The sequence below is a fragment of the Dunckerocampus dactyliophorus genome, chromosome 20 (genome assembly GCF_027744805.1).
Source record: "Dunckerocampus dactyliophorus isolate RoL2022-P2 chromosome 20, RoL_Ddac_1.1, whole genome shotgun sequence".
Classification (NCBI taxonomy): domain Eukaryota; kingdom Metazoa; phylum Chordata; class Actinopteri; order Syngnathiformes; family Syngnathidae; genus Dunckerocampus; species Dunckerocampus dactyliophorus.
Genome location: NC_072838.1, coordinates 4,718,033 through 4,745,000, shown reverse-complemented (window position 1 = coordinate 4,745,000; position 26,968 = coordinate 4,718,033). Strand labels below are relative to the sequence as shown.

The window sequence follows — 26,968 nt, the reverse complement described above, 5'->3', positions numbered from 1 at the left end:
CATTATAACACATGTGTTCATTAAATATAGTGAGATATTAGGCATACTGTACAATGATGAGCATCATCTTTAAAATTTGAATCTTGAATGTTTTGTTTTTTTAATAAAATACACGCGTTTACCGGCCGCACGGTGGCCAAGTGGTTAGCATGTTGGCCACACAGTCAGGAGATTGGGAAGAGTTGGGTTCTAATCTCCGGGGCATCTCTGTGTGGAGTTTGCATGTTCTCTGCGTGCGTGTGCGGGTTTTCTCCGGGTACTCCGGTTTCCTCCCACATTCCAAAAAAAACATGCGTGTTAGGTTAATTGGAGACGCTAAATTGTCCATATGTGTGAATGGGAGTGTGAATGGTTGTTTGTTTATATGCGCCCTGCGATTGGCTGGTGTACCCCACTTCTCGCACTAAGTCAGCTGGGATAGGCTCCAGCATACCGCGACCCTAATTAGGATAAGCGGCATAGAAAACGGATCAACACGCGTTTACCACTGCATGAAATGAAAAAAACACCTTTAAGTCCATAACTCCATGTTCTGTTGTTAAATCAGGTTTAAAAACATGAAATAATGTCGGCACGGCCAATTATACACAGTGCCGTAGATAGACTGCAGTCCTGTGAGAAACACGTGTAGTCGAAGTGTAAAAATCAGTTGATCACTAAATGAATGTGTGCAATCAGTAAATACAAATTTCAGTCAAAACTATCACAAATGCACTTCACGCATATCAATTTTTTGTATTCTTACACATCATATGTGTGAAAAGAGGTTAACTACAGTTTGGCTGACAACCTTTGTTGCGGCTGTGCCTTCTTTTGGAATAACTCACCAAAAAGCTGAAGGATGTGTTTTTTTTTTTTTTTTTTAAATGTGCGTGTAATTGCACAAATAATTGTAAAAATAGTTGTGTGTGTCACCTCGCCCTTTGGGTGTGATTTCTGTGACCAGGTCCTCCACTGTGACATGCTCCAAGCCCTTTTCTCTGATCACGTCTAGAGAGACAGGAAATACAATGCAACTGAGCGCTTAAAAGAGCCACGTTTCACAGCACTGCAAAAAGAAACCTTAAGAGTAACTTGTTCACCTTTGCAATGTGCTTTCAGCTGATCCTTCCATCCGCACTCCACCAGCTTTGCCCTTAGCAGCTCTTTCAACCTAAGGCACGACATTTAGTCATGAGCCAGGCCACAACATTCGGGACACTTGCGTTCCGCACTTTATGTGAATTTAAAGTGATTACTAAAACATCTGAAACAAGTCTAAATGTCCACAACAATGCCCGGTTGTGTAATTGTACGACATGTTTTTAAAGCAACACCCCACACATTACTGCTGTTTCCTTACCGCTCCCGTTCCCCCATTTCTATCAGCTTCTGGTTAATCGCAGCCCTCATCTGGGAGTCTTTGCTCATGATCTACCAGGGAATAAACGCAATTTACAACATACAAATATATTTCCCTGGAAAAAAAAGATACATTTCTTTGGCACGCAAATGAGCACCGCTTACCTTTCTTGGGCCGTATCAACTGGGGAAGCGCACGGTCCCTCGTTAAAATGCATCGACCATACCATTAGACTCATTTTTGTTCCTTCTTCGCCGTAGTTGCTCAGGCAAACAAATAAAATGTATCTTTTATAAAGAAACCTAAACATAAATTAACACATTTAAAAAATACGGATATATAAGTATAACTATGATTATTTATTGAGTAAATGAAAAAAACATACCGATTCCGCCACAAGTCTTCTTCCGGTCCGCCGTAAAATGTTCTCGGCTTGAAAAAACAAGCAGTCACGTCAGAAGTGCATGGCAAAAAGCAATCCGTCCGCCATTCATTTTCTAAAATCTGTCCCTTAAACCTCAACAAGTATATTAAAGAACGTCATCATGGCTGCGCCAAATTATTCCCTGAAGACCAACAGAGAGCTGCTGGATCCCAACTTTGAGAGTTACCGGCTGTCTCTGGACGCCATACCGACGTACAACGTGGAGCTGGACGCTGGTGAGACAAGTTAGCATAATGAGTATAAACGCCTGAAACATAATGCTACTATTACACACTTTAAAGGTTCTTAGCACTGTGCCAGTCATTGTGCAATGTGGGCACTATATACAAAGCGTTTTTAACTGTCTTAGCGCTTGTACAATGCGCGTAAGCTAGCTAACTTTAAGCTAGTCAACGGTTCAAAGTAATGTCAATTTACAGTACAGTACAGCTACAGGTATATTATATAGATCATCTTCCTTTTTATATTCATTCATAGATATTTATATTCATGTTTACCATTGATTATGCCCATTGGGTTCATTGATTGTAAATGATTTTATCCAAATGGTGGTAATATTTACAGGTTGTGTTTGGGCACTCATACTATGCTCAGCGTTACCCATAGCACCGCAGTCTATTTGTGGCGGTGATTCAAAATAGTGCTCTCGCTGTCAAAGCATGAGCATATGGCACCACCTTGTGGAATGTTTACAATGAAAACACAAGCCAGATATTTATTTACATAAGACATTTCAGAATAATTCCCATCAGAATAGTATCTATTGGTGGTGGATATGTAAGTATGAATGATTCTCATCTAAAGCTTACTTTACAACTGCTACCAGTGATTGTTTCCTTAAAAAACAGATTAGTTATTACTGATAAATGAATAAATATAACAAGATCCAGCTGTCTCAAGCTAATTAAGTTGTTTTTAGCCCAGTATTAAACCTGTAATGATTCTAATAGCTCTTATGCCTTCTCATTTGCATGCAGCTGTGGAGGAGGTGAAGTTGAAGGATTCTCAGTACACGCTGGAGCACATGCGTGCCTTTGGCATGTACAATTACCTCCACTTGGACCCCTGGTACGAAGACAGCGTTGTGTTTGTGGACTGCAAAGGCAGAGTTCTCAGCCTAACCGTCACGTTGGTAAGACATTGTTATCTGGAGGAGCACACGTTGGTTGTTTTCTTAGCAGAATCTTGCGCCTTTACATTAAGCCAAGGGTGTCCAAACTTTTTCCACCAAGGCCCGCATATTCAAAAGTCAAAGAATGCGGGAGCCACTTTGATATTTTCCATTTTGTAAACCGACTGATGTCGCTATTCGAAGAAGTTTAATATACTTAAAGACAATACAGTTTGTTTTATAGGTGACAAAGTGTATTATTCATATGACGTTTTTCTCCTTACAATAAATGTTTTTGCTTATTTGTGCATTTTCAAAAACTTTTTTACAAATATTTCAACATTCTTCTTGTGAACCTTTTTTCTCATAATATTATGACTTTATCCCAAAATATTTTGACCTTATTCTTGTAATATTATAACTGTTCCCCCAACCTAAGTGCATGTTTATTTTTTGTTTTTGAAAAAAAATAACTTCCTTTTCCTTTTAATATTTAAACTTTTTGCTTGTAAAATATTTATTTCATCATGATATCACTTTATTCTTGTAAAATAACATTAAATTACATCAAATATTTTTCTCTTAAGCTTAACACTTTTAATTCTTATCCTAATATTTTGATGTTATTCACGTAAAATTACTGCTCTTTTGCTCCATTTTTTTGAATTTTTTTTTAGGTTTCCTGTTTTCGGTTGTTTTTAGTTTTTGTTTTTGTTTTTTTGCATAATATTACGACTTTTAAAAAAAAATCTACTTTATTCCACTAAAGTAAGGTTTTTCCTCATTATATTACGACGCTCTTCTACAAAAATTACTTTTTCCAGTTAAATGACAACTTTTTCCTCTTTACTTTATTCTTTATTCTGACTTTATTCTTGTGAAATCACTGCTGATTTTTCTATTTTTGCAGTTTTTTTTGTTTGTTTTCTTGTTAAATTTTTAGACTGTGCCGAGGGCCATTCAAAAAACAGGTGTGGGCCACAGATGGCCCCCGGGCCACACTTTGGACACCCCTGCATTGAGTGGCAAAGGACTGATGCCTGTGATGCGCCAGCAGGGCGTGACCATTAGCTGTACTTGTCTAACAGAAGGTGAATTGATTTGAAGGTGAAATATAAAGGTAGACAAACAAAGTATGTTAGCCTGAATGATGTTAATTTTAGCCTGAATGAGCTCCTTGTTTTGCTGTGTTAGATTATTCCTCGTTAATTGCTTCACACAATCATCACGTCTGGACCTTTTTTGTGCACGTGTTTGCACGTTGCTGGCTCATTCGCGCCACAGATGCTGCAGGAAAGCATCTCTGAGGCCAGCGGAGCAACGTAAGGCACCCGGGCCGTCGCCATGGCAACAGGAAGGACACATCCGTCTATCACTAATAAGTCACGTGGGTGCCACTTGGTGACATCTTTTCATAATGTTTACTGGTATGTTTGTTGAGGTTCTGTTTGGAAACAAGGTGCCTTTTAAATGTCTTAATATAGTGGCTGACTTAATTGCAGAAAGTTCCAGGAAGCTATGGATTATGATGATTGGCATTTACACCTGCATAATTGTTAAAAATGACACGCTAGAGTCAAAAGCTGAATTTCTTTGTGTTTTGAATCCAGGACACTGTGCTGGGCAAGCCGAAGGAGGTCTTCTGCATTGCAACCGATGCCACCAGACACGAAGATTGCCTGTGCGCCTCCCTCAGCTTCACGTCAGCCACCTGGGCCGCCCTCTCCGACGGCGCAGGCAGACTCTACCTCCTTCGCACCAGCCAGCGGGGGCAGAGCACCCACTGCAAGTGGGAGGTGGGTGCAAACTCACCTTATAGCATGGCTGCCCAAAGTGCGGCCCATGGTTGTTTTTGTATTAGCTCATGGCACATTCAAACAACATAATTTAGCAAGAAAACACAGCAAAAATGGAAAAATCAACAGAAATTTCACAAGAAAGTAAGTCAAAATATTACCGTATTTTCACGACCACAAGGCGCACTTAAAAGTCTTAAATTTTGTCCAAAATGGGCGGGGCGCCTTATAATGCGGAGCGCCGTATGTGTGTACCGAGTTCCAAAATCTATAAGTGTTGCTGCGTGACTTTTATGAGCGCTCCGCTCGACTGACTGGGAGCCTGCCGACACGCTGCTTGTATAGAGGAAAGGAAAGGTGGACGTGACTGAGGACGCTAAAGGCACGCCCCAGTAGTTATATCAGTATATTTTTATTATGAAATGGCGCCATCTATCCATCCAACTACATCACCAACATGGACGACGTGCCGCTCACTTTCCACATCCTGGTGAACCACACTGTAGAGAAGACCAGCACGGTCGCGATACACACAACGGGACACTAGAAGTCGGCTTTTACTGTTGTGCTTGGTTGCCATGGTAATGGACAGAAACTGCAACCTGTGGTAGACGCTGACGCTGCCTAAAGAAAAGTTTCCAGCCGGACCAAAGCGGCTGGAAGGAGAAAATGGCTGAGTGATGTGTACGGAAAGAAACCGGATGTTTTTTTCACACGCGTCACCACAAATGAACCTGGAGCTTAACATCATTCCGGGAGGCTTGACGAGGGAACTCCAACCGCTGGACATCGGTATAAACATGGCGTTTAAAGTTACGTTGCGAGCGCGGTGGGAGCGATAGATGCGATAGATGCGATAGATGCTAGCGAACACTGGAATGCAGCGGCGTGCTAGTTTCGCCACAATTTGTGAATGGATGTAAACACGGCGTTTAAAGTTACATTGCGAGCGAACGTAAGTGAAAAAAAGTTTTAATTCTAATAATAACGTCGCAATATTATGAGAAACAAACAAAACAAAATAAAGTTGTAATTTAGGTTGCGGAAAAAGTTATAATCTTATTGCAATAAAATGATAATATTATGGGAATAAAGTCACATTATTTCGAGAAGAAAATTTACAAGAAAAGAAGAAATAGTTGGAAAAACAATCGTTACACCCCTAGCAGGGTGTAACGATTGATCCACTACATCGATGTATCGATTTATATTCCTATGATCCAACTACATCGATCTGTGTTCAGCATGTTCCCATTCCAGACGACATATATCGATCTAACATCGTTTAAAGCAGGGGTGCCAAACTCATTTTCATTGAGGGCCACATCGCAGTTACGGCTGACCTCAGAGGGCCACTTGTAACTGTCAGTTTTTATGAATCTAAATGTGAATATAACATCATAATATTATTACACAGTTGCCCATGCATTAGATTATTATATTTTTACTAACAAATTGAAGGATAACTTGCTTCGAAATGAGAAGTGAAGTGAGAATGTCATGGTGACAAGCAGACATTCAAGTATTTGTTTTTGAAAAATGCTTGGAATATCTTGCTGCATGATTAGATAATTGTGACGTTTAGAAGAACTGCATGCAGTACAATTTTTCTGTCAAAATGACACGTCAAATACATTTAGAAGGGCAAAGGTGAAGTGCATTATTGACATGCATTATTCCAAGGGTTTCGCGGGCCGCATAAAATGTGGTGGCGGGCCACATCTGGCCCCCGGGCCTTGTGTTTGACACCTGTGGTTTAAAAGGTAATCAATCGATTGCATCGTTACTAGGAAATAATGCATTGGATTTAGGCACGGCAGGCTTTATATGGATGGGTGTTTTTTTTAAGCACTTTTAATGATAAAGACGTTAAACGTTACTTGTGTAACAGTTTGATTTGGCTTAAGGTGATTTAGGCATGCCTGTTGAGTGGTGTACACGGATGATGTCATGTAAAGGCAAAACAGTGTGGTTGTAGGAATGTCACAAAATCTGACACTGTACGTGCACGCTAGATTAGGAGTCTGTTGGCACATCTGTGAAAATGCTGCTTTCTCATATGATATCGGATGTACAGTATTTTCATTCGTATACATGTTTGTTAGGTAGATTACTTCTTACTTTTTTAATTTCGTATCGGAGTCATGCGAGCTTTGAAAGTTAAGTCCAACTGTGAGCCTTTCAAACTCATGGATCAGAGCTTCAGGACAAAATAAAAGGTATGTAGGATATAAATCACTTTAATATCTATCTGCAGACGAAATTTCATTAAAATCTGATGGTGCAAAGTACCGTGTGTTAATTTTGCCCCATAATTACTGTGTACATGCAATTTGTAGTGTGGCGTGGAAACGAATACAGCGTGCTGTGGCCTACATCAGTGGTCCACAACTTTTTTGGACCCAAGGCCCGGCTCGTATTCCCACAAATCTCCGTGGACCGGGGTGGGGTGGTGGTGGTGGGGGTCGTATAGCGATTCATTTATCTTATTTAGTATGTATTGTGTAAAACTAAGACAGGAACGACATCAAATTAAAAGCACAAAGTGAATACAGACCCACCATCCACCACTATAAGCTTGGAGTTTGTTTTTCAGAGAGAAGATTATAGCGCCGCTGCTTGATGTGTGTGGGAACAAGCCGTGTGCTAGCATGAATTAACTTGAACCTGTGCACACAACACATATACATTAGCACTCAATAACGTCATCAAAGTTTACCTTTATGCATTCCCACAGAGTATCAGCATTTGGGAGCAAATATGAAGTGAAGAAACCCCAATAAAAATACAGTATAGTTGACAATCTGTGCAGAGTGGGAGAAGGCAAGCGCACGTACAATAGTGCGTTCAAGGACTGTCAAACAAAGTGGGACACTCGCAACAAACAACATAAACATGCACAAACTTCAAACTATATTATTTTTTGAATAAAATAATGGCCCATATTTCCAAAATTGAAATTAAAAATTTTCCAAAATTGTATTTACTTATTTACAAAAGTTTTTTTTTTTGTGTGTGTATTTTTTTTTTATCATTGCGCCTGAAAGGGGTCCTCGGCCCAGTACGGCTTTCCCACGGACCTGTACTGGGCCCCGGCCCGGTGGTTGGGGACTCCTGGCCTACATGAAAATTATGACACTTAACTTTCTTCCCTGGACTTTCTGATGATCAAAAAATGTAAATGGGAACTCTGTTGACTTTTAAAACAAATGTAACAAACAAGTTATTATATATTTTGTAGTACAGTTTTACTTGCCAAGGTACATAGGTCGATCACAGCTTTTGTCTTGACAAAGCAAAGGGAACCAAAGGCACTATTTCCTACTAGGAAATTTGCTCTAACTTCTTTAATACTCTTGGTAGAGAAGTGAATGTGGTATCAAATTAAAGTTCAAGTCATGTTTTATCAGATAGAATTCATCACAGACTTGATTTAATTCAACCTGTTAATTAATGCATTGTTAATTCAACCTGAAGTGCTGGTTGCCCTTTATTCAAATAAATTGTGAATGCATTTACCATTAATTGTTTTTTACTTGTCTGTTTACATCCATCCTTAATTTATACCCGATTGCCTAACAAAGAACAACGGGAATAGGACACTTCACCTGCACTGTCCAGTATCCAGGTATTTTTTTCACAGTCAGACCGGTTGAATTTTTGTCTAAAAAGTTACTGAATTGATTTAAAGTTACTGAATTGTTTTGGATTGTATCGTTCTAAATGAACCAATATCATTCTTTTAATTGTATCAGCAATCACGAATCGTGATACGAACTGAGTCGTTGTTAAAACAAACCGTTTACACCCCTAGTACATATGGAAAAAACAGCTGTAATGTTACGATAATAAAATCAAAATATTATGAGAAAAAAGTTGCGAGAGAGAATAACGCGGTAATATTATGAGGATATTATGAGAAACAAAACAATGAATTAAGTTGTACTTTAGGTTGCGGAAAAAGTTATAATGTGGGAACAAGTCATAATTACAAGAAGAAAGTTGAAATATTTGAAAAAATAAAAAATAACAGAAATGGAAAACGGGTCAAATAAAATTCAAAATATTAAGAGAAAAAAGTCGTATTCTAATGAAAAATAGTTGCAAACTACTCAAGACTGTGTTAACAGAGCAATACTGACCCCTAGTGGCCTTTTGTAGGAATTTCTGGAGTTAATCAGTGTGTGTCCAACCACAAAGAAAGAAAAGAAACTTGGAGTTAATCCAGTGCGGACTTGTGGACTTCATCACAACTAATCATAAGACACTCAAAATATTTGAAACAGGCCTCTGTAGTCAAACTACAAACACAATAATCATAATGTTGTTAAGTGAATGCCTCTCTGCATCACAACAATTCAGTCAAACTTGTCTATAGCGGCCACTAGAGGGAGTCTGCAAAAGTGGCCGCTATAGACAGGTGGCCTCTATAGACAGGTTGGCGTCCAGTTTGAATGTTGACCAGTAGAGGAAAAAAAAAGGGAAAAAAATAATAATAATAATGTTGACCAGTAGATGGCACTGCGGACTGCTGATAAAAGTTGTACAGCACTACTAGGCTTGTTATTATCATGGTTCATGGTTTTAATCCTGAACATGCATGAGTCAAACAGTAGCACATCACATAGTACAATTCACAATTTTGCATGTCCAAAAAGGAGTAGGAAGAAGCAAAGCTTATTTAATCCTACCCCTCATCAGTTTCACATCAGTTGCAATACATTTATTCACCTCTTGTTCTTCCAAGTGTACTTTGTAGGTCTACATGACAATGTAGTGCAATCATAGCCAAGGTTTTTACTTACTAAAAGGAAGCTAGAGGCTTAATAATAACTGATAACTGATAAAATACTTCAGTTAAGTACAACCGAACTCAGTTTTGCTCCCGCTGCCGCATGCATGCTAGCATATGTTTTTTTTTATTGTAGCGTCGCTGGGAGCACGTCCTGTTCCCAGCCTACTTTGCGGTAATGTTTTGGTGCAAATGCTCTTAAAGTTACATGTTTGACCAGGAAATAGCAAGCTCAAAAGAAGACGGCTTTTTTATGTGGAACAACTGACAGTTTGTGTGGATCTTGTGAATGACTGTGACTGAGCTAGGACTCAGTAATTAAAGTCTACACACGACGCCTTCATTGATTGAAAAACAAAACTTTTTCGTGCATGAAGCTTCTACTTGAGTTGGTAATTTGGCTGCTATATGCAGTCAGATATTGACCAAGGGAGACAAAATGGGTGGCTGCTGGCTGCGTTGGACAGGTGACTGCTATACACTGGGTCTATAACATGTAAATTTGCTGGGGGGGATTTTTCAGTGGCTGCTAAGACAGGTTTGACTGTACTTGAAAGGCAGTAGAAGGTCAATCGAGGCGAATAAATGGCTAATTGTAGTGTTTGTCTCATCAGCCTCTGTTCAGCGAGGACATGGGGGAGCCTTTCGTTGTCCTCCACAGCACAGCACACGTCCAGGCAGGCATCCACACCATGGAGGTCCTGCTGCTCCGCATCCTCAAGGACGCCCAGGAAGCCACAGGAAGTGGCTTCTCGGTGTCGCTTGAGTGGATAACGGTTGCCAACACCGCAGGGCCGGGTGGGTACTGCATTCTAAGGTTTGCATGTTCATCATGCAAGCAGGAAGTTGACACGGATCAATAGCAAAGCAGACTCTGCCATGATTCACCATGTGATGGATTGAGGAGTCCAGGAGTTGCTGATGTTGCAGAACTTTGCCGTCAAACCTGCCTGGAAGCTCTGACACGTTGTTCTTTTAAACGCCACCTCTGGCACTCAAAGGAAGTCTCCTCCTCGCAGGTCTGGAGAAGAATTACAAAGTGACGAAGAGGCGCGTCTTGAGGGGGAAGTCAGTGCCCCATTACGCCGCTGTGACGCCACGCGGCGACGGCCTGATGGTGGCCTCGGAGAAACCGTTTGTCTTCACGGACGTCGACGGCCGACCCATCAAGCAACCCTCCATGGAAGCCATGGAAGTGGAGGAGACGGCAGGTGGGTGCAAAAGGAAAGGATCATGGCTTTTTTGCGCGACTTTTAATTAGCCACGCTTTTGTCACAGCATGTGACTCATTTGAAATTTAGCTTCTTCTGTCTAAGAAGCTCTAAAAGTGTTAGTCATGCCTGAGAGGTGGGCAATACACATTAGGGTTAGGGTTACACATGGACCTTTGGAAGGTTTCCAAGGGTGTTTGACCTTCAGTTAGTTACGATTTCAATTTAATTCGAATAAATGTTGCAACACTTTTTTTTTTTCTTCTTCTTCCCCCAATAACCGGGCCCTGAGAAACAGCCCCGACTCCTTTCACACATGAGCACACCACATTCATCATCATTTAGTTTCCACCATTCCACCATTTCATCCAGCTCTCATCCAGGTCCAGGTCCCTCATGACCTCCTTGTCGGTCTGGAGATGACTCTGAGCTATGTTCACTTGCAGATTCATGCATAAAGGTGTGCTAGGCAGTCACATAATACAGTGCTGTCCAAAGTACGGCACATGGCACATTCATACTAAATTAAATATATTTTAACAAGAGAACCTACAAGAGTAAAAGATGGAAAAATCAGCAGTAATTTTACGAGAATAAAGTCAAAATATTAAGAGAAAAAGTTGTAATCTAATCTAATGATAAACAGTCATAATTTTCAGAGAATCGTGTCATAATATTTTCACAACACAATGAATAAAGTTGTAATTTTTGGAAAATTAGGTTGTGGAAAAAGTTAGAATCTCACGAGAATGAAGTCAAAATATTATGGTAATGAAGCCATAATTACGAGAAGAAAATGTACAAGAATCAGCCGTAATTTTACGAGAATAAAGTCAAAATATGAAGAGAATACCGTAATGTCGTGTTCTAATGACAAAAAAAGTTGCAATTTACGACAATGAACTGGCAATATTATGAGGAAAAATAATGCAATTTTAGTAGCATAGAGTTGAAATATTAAAGAAAAAATATGCTATTTTTTTTAAAGTCATAATATGAGAAGCAAACAAAACTATAGTGGTAATTCTTGGAAAATTTGGTTGAGGAAAAGTTACAATGTGGGAATAAAGTCAAAATATGATAGGAATAAATCATAATATGAAAAATAATTATGAAGATTATTTAAGAAGAAAGTTGAAATACTTGGAAAATTAAAAAGAAATGGGGAAAATGGGGAAAAAAAGAGTAAAGTTATCACTAATGATAGGCTTTTTCACTTATATCACAAAGCTGAGATGCAGTGTTTTTCTTGAAATATATATAACTTCTTAAATTATCTACATGTGTTGCTTTACAAAATTTCAAACCATCGCTGGAAAAACATTTGGACATCCCTGACATAATAAATGGTCTCTGCAGCTTCATACAATATGGCCAATAGATGTGTGTTATTACATTAGAACTGCAAACAAAGTAGTTCATATTTAATCCATGCTAAAATTCTGAGATTCAGGACTATATCAAAAGCCTGAACCAGAGCTTTTTTTTACCCTCGTCTCCATTTCACAAAAGATTGTTCCTCCTTATGGTCTGCGCCAAGCTTTCACATCCCACTCTTTGCACAGACTCCTTTTTAATAATGGCAGCTCTTTCAGCCACTCCTTTTATCAGCACTTTCACAGAGTCAAGAGAGGAGGCCTGCGCCGCACTCATGAGGCATGCAAATGGAAAAAAAGGCATGACCTGAGGTTTTTTTGCCAGTATTTTACCACATATTTTTTTTTAAAAACATTATTATACAACAGATTCACAGCTTGAATCTAAATCTAATAGGTATAAATGTTCATTCAATCAGTTACAAAAGATGAAGAATGTATTTTAGTTGCTTGACAAGTATGGGGCTAAACATTGTTTAAAAAAAAAGCTCACGAGCCGCACAGCGGCTACCTCTGCCGTATGCTAGCATGGGTTATTGTGTGATTGTCTCTATCTGAAAGATTTGGTGTGATTATCTCAGTGGTGGTCAAAGTATTGCATACAGTGTGTGGTGACTGTGTTTAATGAGTCAGGCTAATTCGTCACCACGCTTTGTCGTCATTGCCAGACAACAAACCCAGCCTGCTTGTTTTGAACTATTTGGTTCCAAGGTACCCTTGGCGCTTGAAGTGAATCCATTATTTATTCACTCCTCAGTCACACACTGGTTGTTAATCTACATCTGTATCACAACTGTGCTGGGGTGAACTGCCGGAAACATGTCTGGCAAGTCGCACCTCTCCAACCACAACACTGGTGGCAGTGGGTGAATGTCTTGCCCAAGGACACAACAACAGTGACAGTGTAGAGCAGGGGTGTCCAAACTTTTTACAGCGAGGGCCACATACTGTAAACCAACACATATAGATATGCTAAGAAGCTACAGTATATGTAGCTCAAGAAAAAAAAATGCATTTCACCTTTGCAATATAGGTGAAATGCTACTAAAAATGGCTTTTTTTCCATAATAATACGAGTTTATTCTTGTAAAATTGCGACATTTGTTTTTCATTCGATTATTACTTTTTTTCTAAATATTTTGACTTTATTCCCATAAAATTACAGCTGTTTTTTCCATTTCTAGTGTTTTTTTTTAAATTTTCCAACTATTTCATTTCAGCTTTCCTGTTTAAAATTTTCTTCTTGTAATTCTAACTTTATTCCCATAATATTTTTTATTTTTTAAAACATTTTTTTTATTTCAACATTGTTACTAAAATGATATTTTTCCTCATTTTACAAGTTTATTCTCATGAAAGTGCTACTTTTTCTCATTAGAAAACTATTTTTTTCTCTAATATTTTGAATTTACTCTGGTAAAATTTCTGCTGTTGATTTATAAAAAAGAAAAAAAAAATTCCAAATAGTTCAACTTTCTTCTTGCATATTTTCTTCTTTTAATATTTTGACTTTATTCCCATGTTATAAATTTCCCCCCACCTAAGTTTCCAAAAATTACAACTTTCATTGTTCATTGTTTTTGGCAATAAAACCTTTTTTCTTTAATATTTCAACTTCATGCTACTAAAATGACATTTTTCCTCATACTATTACTTTATTCGTGTGAAATTATGGCTTTTTTTCCATGCTAGATTACAACTCTCTTAATATTTTGACTTTTGATTGATTTTCCCATTTTTGCTGCTGTTGTTTTTTATTAAGTTTCGTTGTTAAATTACATTTTTAGACTGTGGTGCGGGCCGATAAAATCACAGCCGCGGGCTGCAAATGGCCACCGGGCCTCACTTTGGACACCCCTGGTGTAGAGGATCAAACCAGCAACCTTCCAGTTTCTGGACGACCTGCCCTCCCTCTTGAGCTACTGCCTACTGATGTTGTTGCAATCAGTAGGGTAAAACTAACTGTGTGATGATGGTCTAAAACCAGCTAAATTTCTCTATTAGTGGGTGAACAATCCAACGCTTGGTGCTGTTAATTAAACCCGAAATGTTACAGGGTCACTGGCATGATTTTTCAACTTTGCTTAAATATGTTCAATATTGTTTGTAATTATGTTCTACATTGTTCGTTTTATTGAAAGCAAACATTAAATTAGTAAAAATTTTATGTTTGTACGTACCGTCCGCCATTTTCGGACTCAGCTTCTTAGACAAGGGGCGTTTCCCAAGTGACGTCTGCGAAGGCACAGCTCTCATATAAACAGAGTAAACAAACTTGAGAGAATGGACGAGATACAAGATGTTTACAGTGATTGTAACAAAGATTTGAGCAATGTGTCATTGGAATTAAGGAATTAAGCCGTATTTATTTGAACCACCGACGATGGCAGTATACATCTGATGTTGACGTGTCCGATGACAAATACATGGAGGTGAAGATTGGTCGGCTCCAAACACAAAATGGTAAGTGTAAATTACCTTGGAGTTGCTTATCCTTCAATTATTGTTTTAAATCGTCTTTTTAATGAGCGTAAAGGGCTCTGTGGAGCCTTTTTTATTGTCTTCGGCGGCGCCCCTGAGCTTTGACACTTTGGAAAAGGAAAGAAACATACATTATCATTCTGACAGTGTAAAACACTAGTGGCAACACATTTTTGCATGACTGCTATTTTGATGAAAAATATACCGAACAAAGTCTGCTAAGATGAGAGCCATCCCTACACCGACGTCACTTCTGGAAACACCCCCTTTCCAAAACAGCTATCAGAAAAATTTCCCTCCATGTACTTTAAGACCACAGCCTAAAAATGTGTATTGAATGTGATTTTATGTCATGATCTCTTGATGGCGATGGCAATGGCAAAAAAAAGCTTTCTCTCTGAACACGGTGGGATTGTTGAGTTGCATAGGCAAGGCCCCTTGCAGCGCACCATTGCTGATGTGGTTCGACGCAGTCAGACAGTCATTTTAAACTTCAAGGATCCGGGAGGTTATTGAACAAAAAGGTCAAGTGGTAGACCCAAAAAAATGTCACTGGCCTTGAGCTGGTGGATACCATTGGCTATCTATGAAGACACAGAACCATCCTCGCCCAAAATGAAGTGTGCAATCCAATAACAAATGGACTTTAAAAAGAAAAAACTTATAAGAAGAAAAAACATCTTCAAAGGCCCCGTCTCCTTCAACGTCACAAATTGCCTGTTTGGAATTTGCAGGAGAGTACCAAACATGGGACATTGAAAGGTGGAAGTTTTATTCTCCCTTGAAATTCTTGATGGCCCACTGAGATGTTTTCCACACGACACAAGTGGAGAGGGCGCCATCATGATCTGCGATGCTTTTTTCTTAAATGGAAGAATGGAGGGTCAAACGGCAGCTGGCTATGTAGCTGCCGTTTGACCAAGATTTGGTGTGATTATCTCAGTGGTGGTCAAAGTATTGCATACAGTGTGTGGTGACTGTGTTTAATGAGTCAGGCTAATTCGTCACCACGCTTTGTCGTCATTGCCAGACAACAAACCCAGCCTGCTTGTTTTGAACTATTTGGTTCCAAGGTACCCTTGGCGCTTGAAGTGAATCCATTATTTATTCACTCCTCAGTCACATACCAAACCAAACATGGGACATTGAAAGGTGGAAGTTTTATTCTCCCTTGAAATTCTTGATGGCCCACTGAGATGTTTTCCACACGACACAAGTGGAGAGGGCGCCATCATAGCCAGCTGCCGTTTGACCAATGTTGCAAGGGGCATCCCTCGTGACTGAAAGTCGTCGTCTGTGTGGTCATGCTTTTTCAGCAGGACAATGCTGCATTTTACAAAGTACTTCTTCCAGGGAAATAAGCCCACTCTTTTGGACCATCCTGTGTTTTCCCCTGATCTAAATCCAGTGGAGAACATTTGGGAAAGGATGGCAAGGGAAGTTTGCAAAATGGACATCAGCTCCAGACAGTGGATGCCCGCCGTGAAGCCATCTTCACCACCTGGAGCAACATTCCCACTAGCCTCCTGGAAACACTGGCATCAAGCATGCCCAAACTAATTTTTCAGCTGATAAACAAGAATGACACAGCTACTCATTACTTACTCTTTACTCTTTACTTTTTCTAATTTTTTAACGTTTCACTTTAATGTTTGTTTGCATTAAATTGCTTCCTCAGAAATGTTTTTGTCTCACTCCCATTTATTATTTTTGCATTTTGAAGGTCTACTTAGAACCTCCTTAAGATGTGAATTCTTGCAATTGTTCAACTGGTCTTAAAATTTTGATCAGGAGTGTTTTCTGTCTTAAGATGTGGTGTCGTATTTCATGTCTCAGAGAAGAGAGCGTGTGTGAAAATAAGACTTCTGGAATGTGCTCCTGTTAAGGAGGAATGATAGCATCTCTTATTTCCCTGATTAAATCCTTTCCAACCGAGGGAAGAACTGTTAATTGGTCTTTCACTTGCATAGTGCTTTTCCACCTCCAAGGCACTCAGAGCGCTTTGACACTGTTAGCACATTTACCTACTGATGAGGGGCATCAGGGGCAACTGGGGGTTCAGTATCTTGCCCAAGGATACTTTGACACGATCACGGGAGGATGGAGGATCAAACCCACAACCTTCAGGTTGGGAGATGACCAACTCTACCACCTGAGCCATGCTGCTTCGAGGCTGCAATGGGGAGAAAAGGAGCAAAATGTTGTTGCCTGAAAGGGAATCGGTCGTGGGGCGTCTCTCTCTTTTTCCAGGTCGTCAAATGACTGCTTGTTGTTGTGAACATATCACCATCAACTCGAGTGCGAGACTGCAAAATGGCCTGTGATGGAAGCGTAATAGCGGGACAAAGTCATTTCTTCAAGCCTTGTTGGTTGGCCTCTCAGCGGAGAAGCTTAAGCAGGAACATTTATCAGGCTCCTGCTGTCCAATCCTGCATTGTTGGAGCTTTATTTATATCCCTAAATGAGATAGTATCTCACTATATCTACAGTGGTGTGAAAAAGGGTTAGCCCCCTCCTGATTTCTTATTTTTTGTTTGTCACACTTAAATGTTTCAGATCATCTAGCAAATTAAATACACTAGGTCCCCAACTTACGAACATCCGACTTGCGAACATTCGGAGATACTAACGCAAGCTGACTGGTCTGTATTTTCATGTACAGTAGACGCCCCTACAACGTAAATAATCCGTTCCGAGAACCTTTATGTTATAGGGTTTTTATGTTGTACGAAGCGTGAAATACATGTAAATAGCCTAATCCGTTCCAAGATCTTCCCAAACTCACCCCTTGGCCCTTCAAAATATTCAAAGTCCACCAAATATGGTGGGAAAATGTAAGAAAACATTAGCAAAATATAGTAGAGTAACATTCCAATATAAAATAAGGTAATAAATAAGATTAGTGTAAATGAATAAAACTGAAAAACAAAAACAATCTTACCATTCACGAGATGTCTTGATCAGGAGAACGCAAGTGGAGAGGAGGAAGAGGAGGGGGAGGAGGACTAGCCTGAGTCGAAACGCGACTCAAAGAGTCTTAGAGTCAGCTGGTCTCACAGACAAACGCACACGCACGATAATGCTGTGTGCAAAATTTTAATTTGTAACTTAACTTGTTTAAGTTAGTTTAAGGGCGATTACGAAGAGGAAAGGAGGTTTAAGGGAGAATCCTGTCTCTCACACAAACGCACGTACCTGCTGTGTAAGTTAGCCAATGAGATGAGAGCGTAGGCGGTGCCCTGATAATCAGCCAATGAGATGAGAGCTGAGGCGGTGCCCCGAAAAAAATCAGCCAATGAGAGCGTGAAGCGTCAGAAGGCGTCACCAAGTGCACTTTTTTTTTTTTTGTAACAACTTTATTAACCAAGCGCACCGACTTGACGCATTACGTTATATGGAATTTCTTACGTAATACTATGCAAAAACTTTACATAAATTTGTTACGTTCAGTGGAATTTACGTAAAAGGAGGTTTATGTTGCGAGGTACTACTGTATTTTGCCTTGTAGTAACTCTATATACTGCTACATGCTTGACCAGTAGAGGGCACTGTGACACTGCTAATGGGACCAACAGGTAGACGAAGAAGGTGGGGAGAGACTGTAAAGGAGAAATGCAAAGCTAAATTGTAGCTGTACGATGCAACCCGGACAGAACGTGTGATTAAAGTGAGGAGTTAATAGGCCTGCTTAATTCTACACCACCAACAGAACACTACCTCTTTTAGAAGAGTCTTAACGACGACGACCATTTGTCCTTTTTTCAATAACTCCTTCTTCTCAACCACAACGACGTATGCTCGATGACTCCTCTTCAAAAGTAAATAACATTTATCATTATGTATTATTATATCATTTTAACACAAAATGCAGTTTTAAACATTTTATTATAAACATTTTATTATTAAGGGGGTTCCCCATCAATTGGCTGGTGACCAGTCCATGGAGTACCCCACCTCTCGCTCCAGCATGCCCCCGCGACCCTAATTACGGTTAGCGGCATAGAAAATGAATGGATTATTAAGGGAGAAAAAAAATCCAAACCTACATGGCCCTGTGTGAAAAAGTAATTGCTCCTGTTGTTAAAACAATTGTGATCTATCAGTCAGGAAAAAGGTTATATAGCCATTTCTAAAGCTTTGGGACTCCAGCGAGCCACAGTGAAAGCCATTATCCGTAAATGGCAAAAACATGGAACAGTGGTGAACCTTCCCAGGAGTGGCCGGCCAACCAAAATTATCCCAAGAGCGCAGAAACGATTCATAAGAGGTCACAAAAGACCCCACAGCAACATCCAAAGAACTGCAGGCATCACTTGCCTCCACCATAAGAAAGTCAAAAACAACCTGCATGGCAGAGTTTCAAGATGAAAACAACTGCTGAATAAAAAAAAACACATTAAGGCTTGTCTCAATTTTGCCCAAAAAACATCTTGATGATCCCCAAGACCTTTGGGAAAATACTCTGTGGTCTGACTAGACAAATCTGACCTTTTTGGAAGGTGTGTGTCCCATTACATCTGGCGTAAAGTAACACCGCATTTCAGAAAAAAAACATCATAGCAACAGTAAAATATGGTGGTGGTAGTGTGATGGTCTGGGCTGTTTTGCTGCTTCAGGACCTGAAAGACTTGCTGTGATAAATGGAACCATGAATTCTGCTGTCTACCAAAAAATCCTGAAGGAGTGTGTCCAGCCATCTGTTGGTGACCTCAGTCTGGAAATCAATTTGAGTTCTGCAGCAGGACAATGATCCAAAACACACCAGCAAGTCCACCTCTGAATGGCTGAAAAAAACAAAACAAAATAAAGACTTAAGTGTGGCCTAGTCAGAGTCCGGACCTTAATCCTATTGAGTTGCTGTGGCATGACCGTAAAAAGGCGGTTCATGCTTGAAAACCCTCCAATGTGGCTGAATTACAATTCTGCAAAGATGAGTGGGGTAAAATTCCTCTACAGCGCTGTAAGAGAGACTCATTTGAAGTTATCACAAATGGGAACTAATTTCACAAAAATGAATTGAAAATATTAAGACAAATCATAATTTTACAAGAATAACGTTGTAATATTATGAGGAATAATACTGTCATTTTAGTAGCGTAACGTTGAAATATTAAAGACAACTGATTTTTTTTAAAGATCTAATATTATGAAAAACAAACAAAATAAAGAATATTAATATAACTAATTAATTATATTAATATTCTATTAATATTAATAACAAATTAATTAACAAATATTATGGCAATAAAGTCATAATTACAAGAAGAAAATTTACAAGAAGAAAATTGAAAACTTTGAAAAATGGAACAGCAGTTACCAAAAAAAAGTTATAATCTAACAAGAAAAAAGTCATAATTTTACAAGAATAAAGTCGTGTTATGTGGAAAAATAATACCATTATAGTTCAAATATTAAAGTAAAATAATGCTGTTTTTTTTTAATGACAAAGTTGTAGTTTTTGGAAAATTAGGTTGGGGAAAAAGTTATTTTACGAGAATAAAGTCAAAATAAGGGAACAAAGTCATAATTCCAAGAAGAAAATTTATAAGAACAAAATTGGATAGCTTATAAGATTAAAACAAAGCAAAAATGGCAAGCAAAAGAAAAAAAAAGAATAGTATCAAAATATTACAAAAAAAGTTGTAATCCAATGAGAAAAAAAATTATCATTAACAAGAATGAAATCATAGTATTATAAGGAAAAATAATACCATTTTAGTAGCATGAAGTTGAAATATTAACATAAAAATATGTTATTTTTATTTTTTATGACAAACAAAGTTGTAATTTCTGGAAAATTAGGTTGGGGAAATAATTATAATATTACTGGAATAAAGTCAAATATTTAAGGTTAATAGAAGAAAATGTACAGGAAGAACGTTGAAATATTTTGGGAACAAAACAGCAAAAATGGGGGAAAAGAGCGAAGATGACACTAGTCATAGGTTTTGTCACCTATCTCACAAAGCGCAGATGCCGTTTTTTCTTGAAATATATATAACTTTGAGTCAAAGTGGCAAAGTTACATACTTTCATTTTTCAGATGTTCATTGGAAAACATTTGGACAGCCCTGGTGTACACAGCACCTTATTGAAGCATACTAATGGAAGTATTCCATTTGAGACACAGCCTTTGTCATCACCGTCATCACTGAATATTCACCACCAGTTGCCATCTCTTCCTGTGCTATTTTTTTAAGTGACTAATTCCAACCCCTCTCGCATCCAGACCCCTTCTACTTTTGGCAGCAGACGGTGGAAGACATCACGGCCAGCGTGCGCATACCCGAGGGCATCACCAAAGAAGCCATCCGTTTCCGTCTGACGGCGGACAACATTAGCGTCGGCGTGCAGGGGTTCCCTCCCTTGCTGGAGGGCCAACTATATGCCTCGGTGGACCCCGAGGCCAGCACCTGGACCTTCAGGGAGGACAAAAGGTGTGCACACCCTCATCCATCATCACAAGTTTTTACGTTGTTTTAATTGAACACTTAGCCGCCACTTATTTGCTGTCTCCTCAGCCTGGAATTGACCCTGCAGAAGCGCACCGAGGGGCCCGTGTGGCCGGAGCTGGTGATTGGCGACCGCAAGGGGGAGCATGTGATGAGCGACGAGCAGGCCGCCCTCATCCACGAGAAGCTGACCCACCTGACCTCAGAGGACCTGGTAGGGCGGCTGTCATGCCACTGAGTTAAATATTAATTTTCGATACCGAAAGTTAGTAGAGAAGGATAAGGAGAAAGCTTGAAGAGTACTATACCCCTAAAGTGTACAAAAAAGTCTTCTCTCAGTGTTTCATCTCCCCTTCATTCAAGTTGTCCTCTCCAACTATAAATGAGCGTCTGTCCTACCCCCTATCCCCTTCCACAACACAACCCCTTCAGTTGCTCTGAGCCTCCTCCCGCTCTCCTCCCCCCTCAATGTTTGGGCTACTTCCCCTCAGCACCCCCATTAGCATCATCTGTTCCCACTCGAGTGCCTCTATGCTAATCAGGCCCTGCTTCAGTGCTAATCAGTCCAAATCCCGAACTAACCCGCCGTCTTCTGCTGTCTCCGTTGCCTCCCGCGGCCAGCACGCCGCCAACTCTGACAGGGACAAGCCGGCCTGCAACTCCCAGGAGCTGGAGGACTGCGACGGCTTCCCAGAAGACACCTCCAGCCTCACGCACTTTGACGGCGAGTCGTTCAAGCCCACTCAGGTGGTGAGTAGTAAACACTTCAACGCCAACGTTCGCACCTTTGACATCCTTGAGTACCTCCACCCCCGCAAAGTTGATTCACAAAACAGTCAGGTACATTTAAAAACACTTCATCAGTATTTTCATCACCTTATCACCAGTTCCACTACCATTATTTGGGGGGGAGGGGGCTGTGTTGCACTTCTCACAGCACCCCTCGTGCTCTCAACAAGGTCAAATTAACCTTATTTTAATGTATTTTAATAAATGTCTTTTTTTTATTATAGTGCCTCTTTTATTGTGGTTAATTGGTTCCAGACCAGACTATATTGACCAAAGCTCATATCCCGATATATATTTAGGTTGAATAGCGATATACAGTATATACTTTCTTGTACATTTGTGGTAGAGCTTGTGCTAAATAATTGTGACTGCATAGCTCTCTGGACATCACGAGTCCATTGTTTTCAGCAGGTTTTTAAAGCCGTTTTTTCAACTGTTGCAATGGGGACCATATCTTAGCAATGTGATAGGACACCTTTGTAATAGCACACCACTTCGCTTTTCCTTTCATCAGGAGCGCAGCAGACAGCGCTCAGCTTCACACATTCCTTGTATTTGAGTTTGTGCCAAGTTTTAAGGTGGTGAAAAAGATTTTTTATGCTCTGAATTCAAAGTACCTCCACATTACTGAGCTACCGCTTATTCCTTGCTGTCGCGTCGACTGGAGCTGCCGGGCTTCTGCTCCGCCCATCCTCTCTCCTCCTGCATGCAGGGATGAGGGAGATACGGCACAAATCCAGTCTATGGATCCCATTAGGTGCAGTAGGAGAGCTAAAGGGGTTTCTTTTTAACTGTTTTTATATCTTTAGAACGCATAGAAAAGAGAGACCAGTGTTCGTGTCTCACATAAGGATTGTGGATGATGGGCAACATCCCCCAAAAAGTGCAGTTTTCCTTTAGTACGCAGGTTTTGTTTTTTTACTCCGCTATATTTACTTCAAATTATGCAAATTAGATGATGTCCAGTGCTGCTACTGCATACTGTGTTATTACTGCTATTGGAACCTTAATTTCTATTATAATAATTAGAATAATGTATTTTATTTGTAAACGCCTTCCAAGGACCCCAAGGACACTGTACATAGAAATCAATAAACACATGAAATACAAAAATTATAATGACAGTAATAAAATAAGATGAAATTAAAATGTCATGGTAAAATATAGATAGTAAGATGTCCTGATTAAGTGGGTTTTGAGTGTGGATTTGAAAAGAGGAAGAGAGTCTACTGTATGTTGTGGATGTCCGGTGGGAGAGTTCCAAAGTTTGGGAGCAGAGCAGCTGAAAGCTCTGCAACTCATGGTGCTGAGGCTAGCGGGTGGGACGGTGAGGTGAACAGAGGAGGAAGCTCTGAGGGAGCGAGAGGAGGTGGCAATGTTGAGGAAGCTTGTGGATGGCCTTGAATGTATACAGAACAAATTTGAATTCAATTGGAGATGTGACGGGGAGCCAATGAAGGTGCTGCAGGATGGGGGTGATGTGATGATACGAGCTGCTAAATTCTGGGCCATTTGAAGCTTATCGAGGGATTTGTGAGGGAGGCCGACGAGGAGAGAGGTTCAATAATGAATACGGGAGGTGACCAGGCTGTGAAAAAGAATGGAGGTAGTATGGAGGCTGAGTGAGGGGCATAGGAGATTGATGTTGCATAGATGGAAATATGCAGACCAGGTAAGGTTATTGATGTGGGATTGGAATGATAGCAATGGTAATGGTTTAATTTATTTGAACATGCATACACGTTACATTGGAATACATAATACAATTCACAGTTCCACGTGTCCAAAAGAAGTAGGAAGAAGCAAAGCTTATTTAATTCTCCCCCTCATCTGTTTTACATCAATTGCAAGACATTTGTTCTCTTCCTGTATTCCAAATGTACTCTCTGCTAGTTAAAAATACATAGGAAAATGATAAGGTAATGTGGTAAAATAGTAGTCAAAGTTCTTCCATCCATTAATTTTCTATGCTGCTTATCCTCATTAGGGTCGCGGGTAGTCAAAGTTCTTCTCACTGCAAAACGGTAATTCATATAACTAACAGTCATAATAAATTATACTAAGTATAAAATAGAACAGAACATAGTTGGATAATGGGTGAGTTCTAATAATGAACTCACAAGAATGAAGAGTTAGTAATAGAGTGCTGTAGTGATTAGACATAGCATTGTATGTACACAATGGTTCAGGACTCTTCTTCCTTCTACTTTGTAAACATCAACTGCTTGTATTGTTGCTTGAAATCACTCACATTACTGCATAGTTTGAGTTCCTTGCTCAGTCCGTTCCGTTCCGTTCCATAAGAGTCCACATACTGAAATGCTGAAGGTTTTTTTTTTTTTGTCCTGTCCAGCCATTATGGCAGATTGTATTGTTGATCTAAATGCCCTTACATGCTTAACAGATTTTCTTTGCCAGGGCAAAGTGTAAGATGTCCATCCTTTCATCACTTTTCTTTCGGTTATCTGGGTCGCGGGGTCAGCAGTCTTAGTAGGGAAGTCCAGACTTCCTGGTACCTGGCCACCAAAGCTTTCCCAGGCCAGTTTTGAGACATAATCCCTCCAGCGTGCCCTATGTATACCTCGGGGCCTTCTTCCGGCTGGGCGTGCCCGGAGCACCAAACCAGGGAGACGTCCGGGAGGTATCCGGACTAGATGCCGAACCACCACAACTGCCTCCTCTTGATGTGAAGGAGCAGCGGCTCTACTCTGAGCCCCTCCTGGATGACCGAGCGCCTCACCCGCTTAGGTTGAGGTCTGTCAATTCGTCCGAGGGGCGTTGACTAAGTGGGTTCTGCCGTAGTATGTTTTTTATTTAAATTTATTTTTATGAAATCATTGTCCATTAGGGTCGCGGGGGCATGCTGGAGCCTATCCCAGCTGACTTCGGGCGACAGGCGGGGTACACCCTGGACTGGTCGCCAGCCAATGGCAGGGCACACATAGACAAACAACCATTCACACTCACATTCATACCTAAGGACAATTTAGAGTCGCCAATTAACCTAACATGCATGTTTTTGGAATGTGGGAGGAAGCCGGAGTACCCGGAGAAAACCCACGCGCACACGGGGAGAACATGCAAACTCCACACAGTAATGCCCAGGGGAGAATCGAACCCAGGTCTTCCCAATCTCCAAGCTGTTACTGTGTTGGCCACCGTGCTAACCACTAGACCACCATCAATGTGAGAGTGAATGATTGTCTATATGTGCCCTGCAATTGACTGGCGACCAGTCCAGGGTCAAAGTCAACTGGGATCGGCTCTAGTATACCCACGACCCTAGTGAGGGTAAGTGGCATAGAAGATGGGTGGATGGATTTTCCATCTGAGTGGAGAGTCCTCAATCCGCTGTGTTCAATTTATTTGTTACTGGAGAGTGTGCCCTGAAACGGGAAAGCCACTGAAGTAGATTTCCTTTTTTTTTTTTTTCTTTTTTCCCATCTGCTTCCTTCCTATTTGTAGGAACATCTTTCAGGGTCCTTCCAGGAAAATTGCATTATAACTTTATTGATGCTTTACTGCCATTGTCTACCTACTGCAGTGTACTTACTGTAGTGTGTGCACTTGCTGCCATCTCATAAAAAGCATGTTATATGATTTATGGTGACGTTTATGCTACAGCCAACGTGTGATTTGTCATTTTAAGCCCCCCCCTACACCCACCAAACTTGTACTGTAGTGCGTATAACTTCAAGTGGACTTGTTGAAGGCAGCAGAAAGGCGCTCTCGTCATCGACCATCCATCCAGGTGAAAAAAGGCTGGCTGCCCTGCATTGTATCCTCAACGCGTAATGCTTGGCTATTTGTATCACAAGCTCAGTGGTCATGCAGAAAACATGAAACACACAAGTGGCGCAGTTTCTTTGACGCAGGGGTGTCCAAACCTTTTCCAGTGAGGGCCACAGTGAAAAATGAAAGGATGCAACTTTGATATTTTGTATGCTAAGAAGTATGGCAGGGCGATAATTGAAAAATAACCAAAAGCGACATTTAGAGCTTGTAGTCGACGTAAAACTGCCTGTATTTACACTGACTTACAACAACAAATCAAGTGAAGAAAAGTGCATGTACCGAGAGTCATTTCGTTCTTGTTTACAAATCATCAGAATTCTAAAATATACTAGTTTACAATGTGATTTTAAGAAAACAAACACATAAAGGAGTGACATAATTGGAAGAAACTAGTAACTATAGGTCGGGTTCTGCATCGAGCATCAATGGTAACCAGGACTAGCATTCCGATTCTCCTGGAACGGTTAATTTTTTTTTACATTTCGGTTCCTACTTTCTGTGATAGACCAGCCCACTCACCAGAAAAAAAGAAGCCGGGGAACACCAACAAAGAAGTGGCAGGAAGCGTTTGTGTTCATCCATTTCAACCACGGACAGTACGATGGATAGGTTCCAGCATATCATGAGGACAAGCGGCATAGAAAATGGATGGACGGATGAATGATAGTGCGCTAGAAAGTTTGGCTGAAATTCTGCAAACAATGAACGGTCAAGTTTGGCTGAAATTCTGCAAAACAATGAACGGTCGGCGCAGTGCAACATTTGCAACGCCATTATATCATGTAAAGGAGGGTGCACCGCTAACATGACACCTCCAGAGTGCCCTGTATTTGACACGCTACGCCGGACTTCTTCCAACCAGTCAGGTAAGCAAAAGAATACATTACATTCATCTAATGCCAACATTTAAGCAGCTAAGAAATTATACTTTATAATGCGAATACCGTGGCCAACTCAGACATCCAGCTAACATTCGGCTGTGTACTTTTTCATAGACAAACAACCTGACATTAACGCTTGCTTTTGCCAGGAAGTTGACCAGACTCAGAGTTAAGTTTTACTCCATTCACCGTACTTGATATTTTGCACGCAGGTTAGTAGGAACTCAGTAGCATGGCTAAGTTACACTTTCTCTATTATGCATCATAAGACACTCTCCAACACATAAACAACAGGATATGTGTAAATGTTTTTTCATGTTTTCAAAGAAGAATAATTTGTGAACATGTATTCCTATGTAAAGAGACTTTAAAACATTTATGTTCAAGTTCAATGGTTTGATATTTATATACTGGTTGAAAATGACCCTGTGAGAAATTCCTAGTAAATTAATTCATAAAAACTTAATGTAATTTTTTTTTTAAATCATGGAGATGTT

General features: G+C 40.2%; 2 protein-coding genes across 3 annotated transcripts in view; one reads left to right on the top strand and one right to left on the bottom strand.

Moving 5' to 3' along the window:
• Window positions 1-1,601, bottom strand: part of eny2 (ENY2 transcription and export complex 2 subunit) — an 8,978-nt gene extending 7,377 nt beyond the window's left edge. Inside the window, exons 1-4 of the mRNA XM_054763674.1 lie at window positions 1,507-1,601; window positions 1,343-1,413; window positions 1,083-1,153; window positions 916-990 (exon numbers count right to left, since the gene is read on the bottom strand). Of these exons, the coding sequence (XP_054619649.1) occupies window positions 916-990; window positions 1,083-1,153; window positions 1,343-1,410 (214 nt within the window). The 5' untranslated portion in view covers window positions 1,411-1,413; window positions 1,507-1,601. The remainder of the gene's footprint in view (window positions 1-915; window positions 991-1,082; window positions 1,154-1,342; window positions 1,414-1,506) is intronic.
• Window positions 1,602-1,762: 161 nt separating this feature from the next.
• The window catches only part of nudcd1 (NudC domain containing 1), a 49,036-nt gene continuing 23,830 nt past the window's right edge, over window positions 1,763-26,968 (top strand). For both annotated transcript variants that reach the window (XM_054763673.1, XM_054763672.1), the window contains exons 1-8: window positions 1,763-2,002; window positions 2,765-2,919; window positions 4,509-4,694; window positions 10,101-10,284; window positions 10,506-10,697; window positions 20,784-20,991; window positions 21,076-21,220; window positions 21,628-21,756. In XM_054763673.1, coding sequence (XP_054619648.1) covers window positions 1,888-2,002; window positions 2,765-2,919; window positions 4,509-4,694; window positions 10,101-10,284; window positions 10,506-10,697; window positions 20,784-20,991; window positions 21,076-21,220; window positions 21,628-21,756 — 1,314 coding nt within the window. In that variant the 5' untranslated portion in view covers window positions 1,763-1,887. The remainder of the gene's footprint in view (window positions 2,003-2,764; window positions 2,920-4,508; window positions 4,695-10,100; window positions 10,285-10,505; window positions 10,698-20,783; window positions 20,992-21,075; window positions 21,221-21,627; window positions 21,757-26,968) is intronic.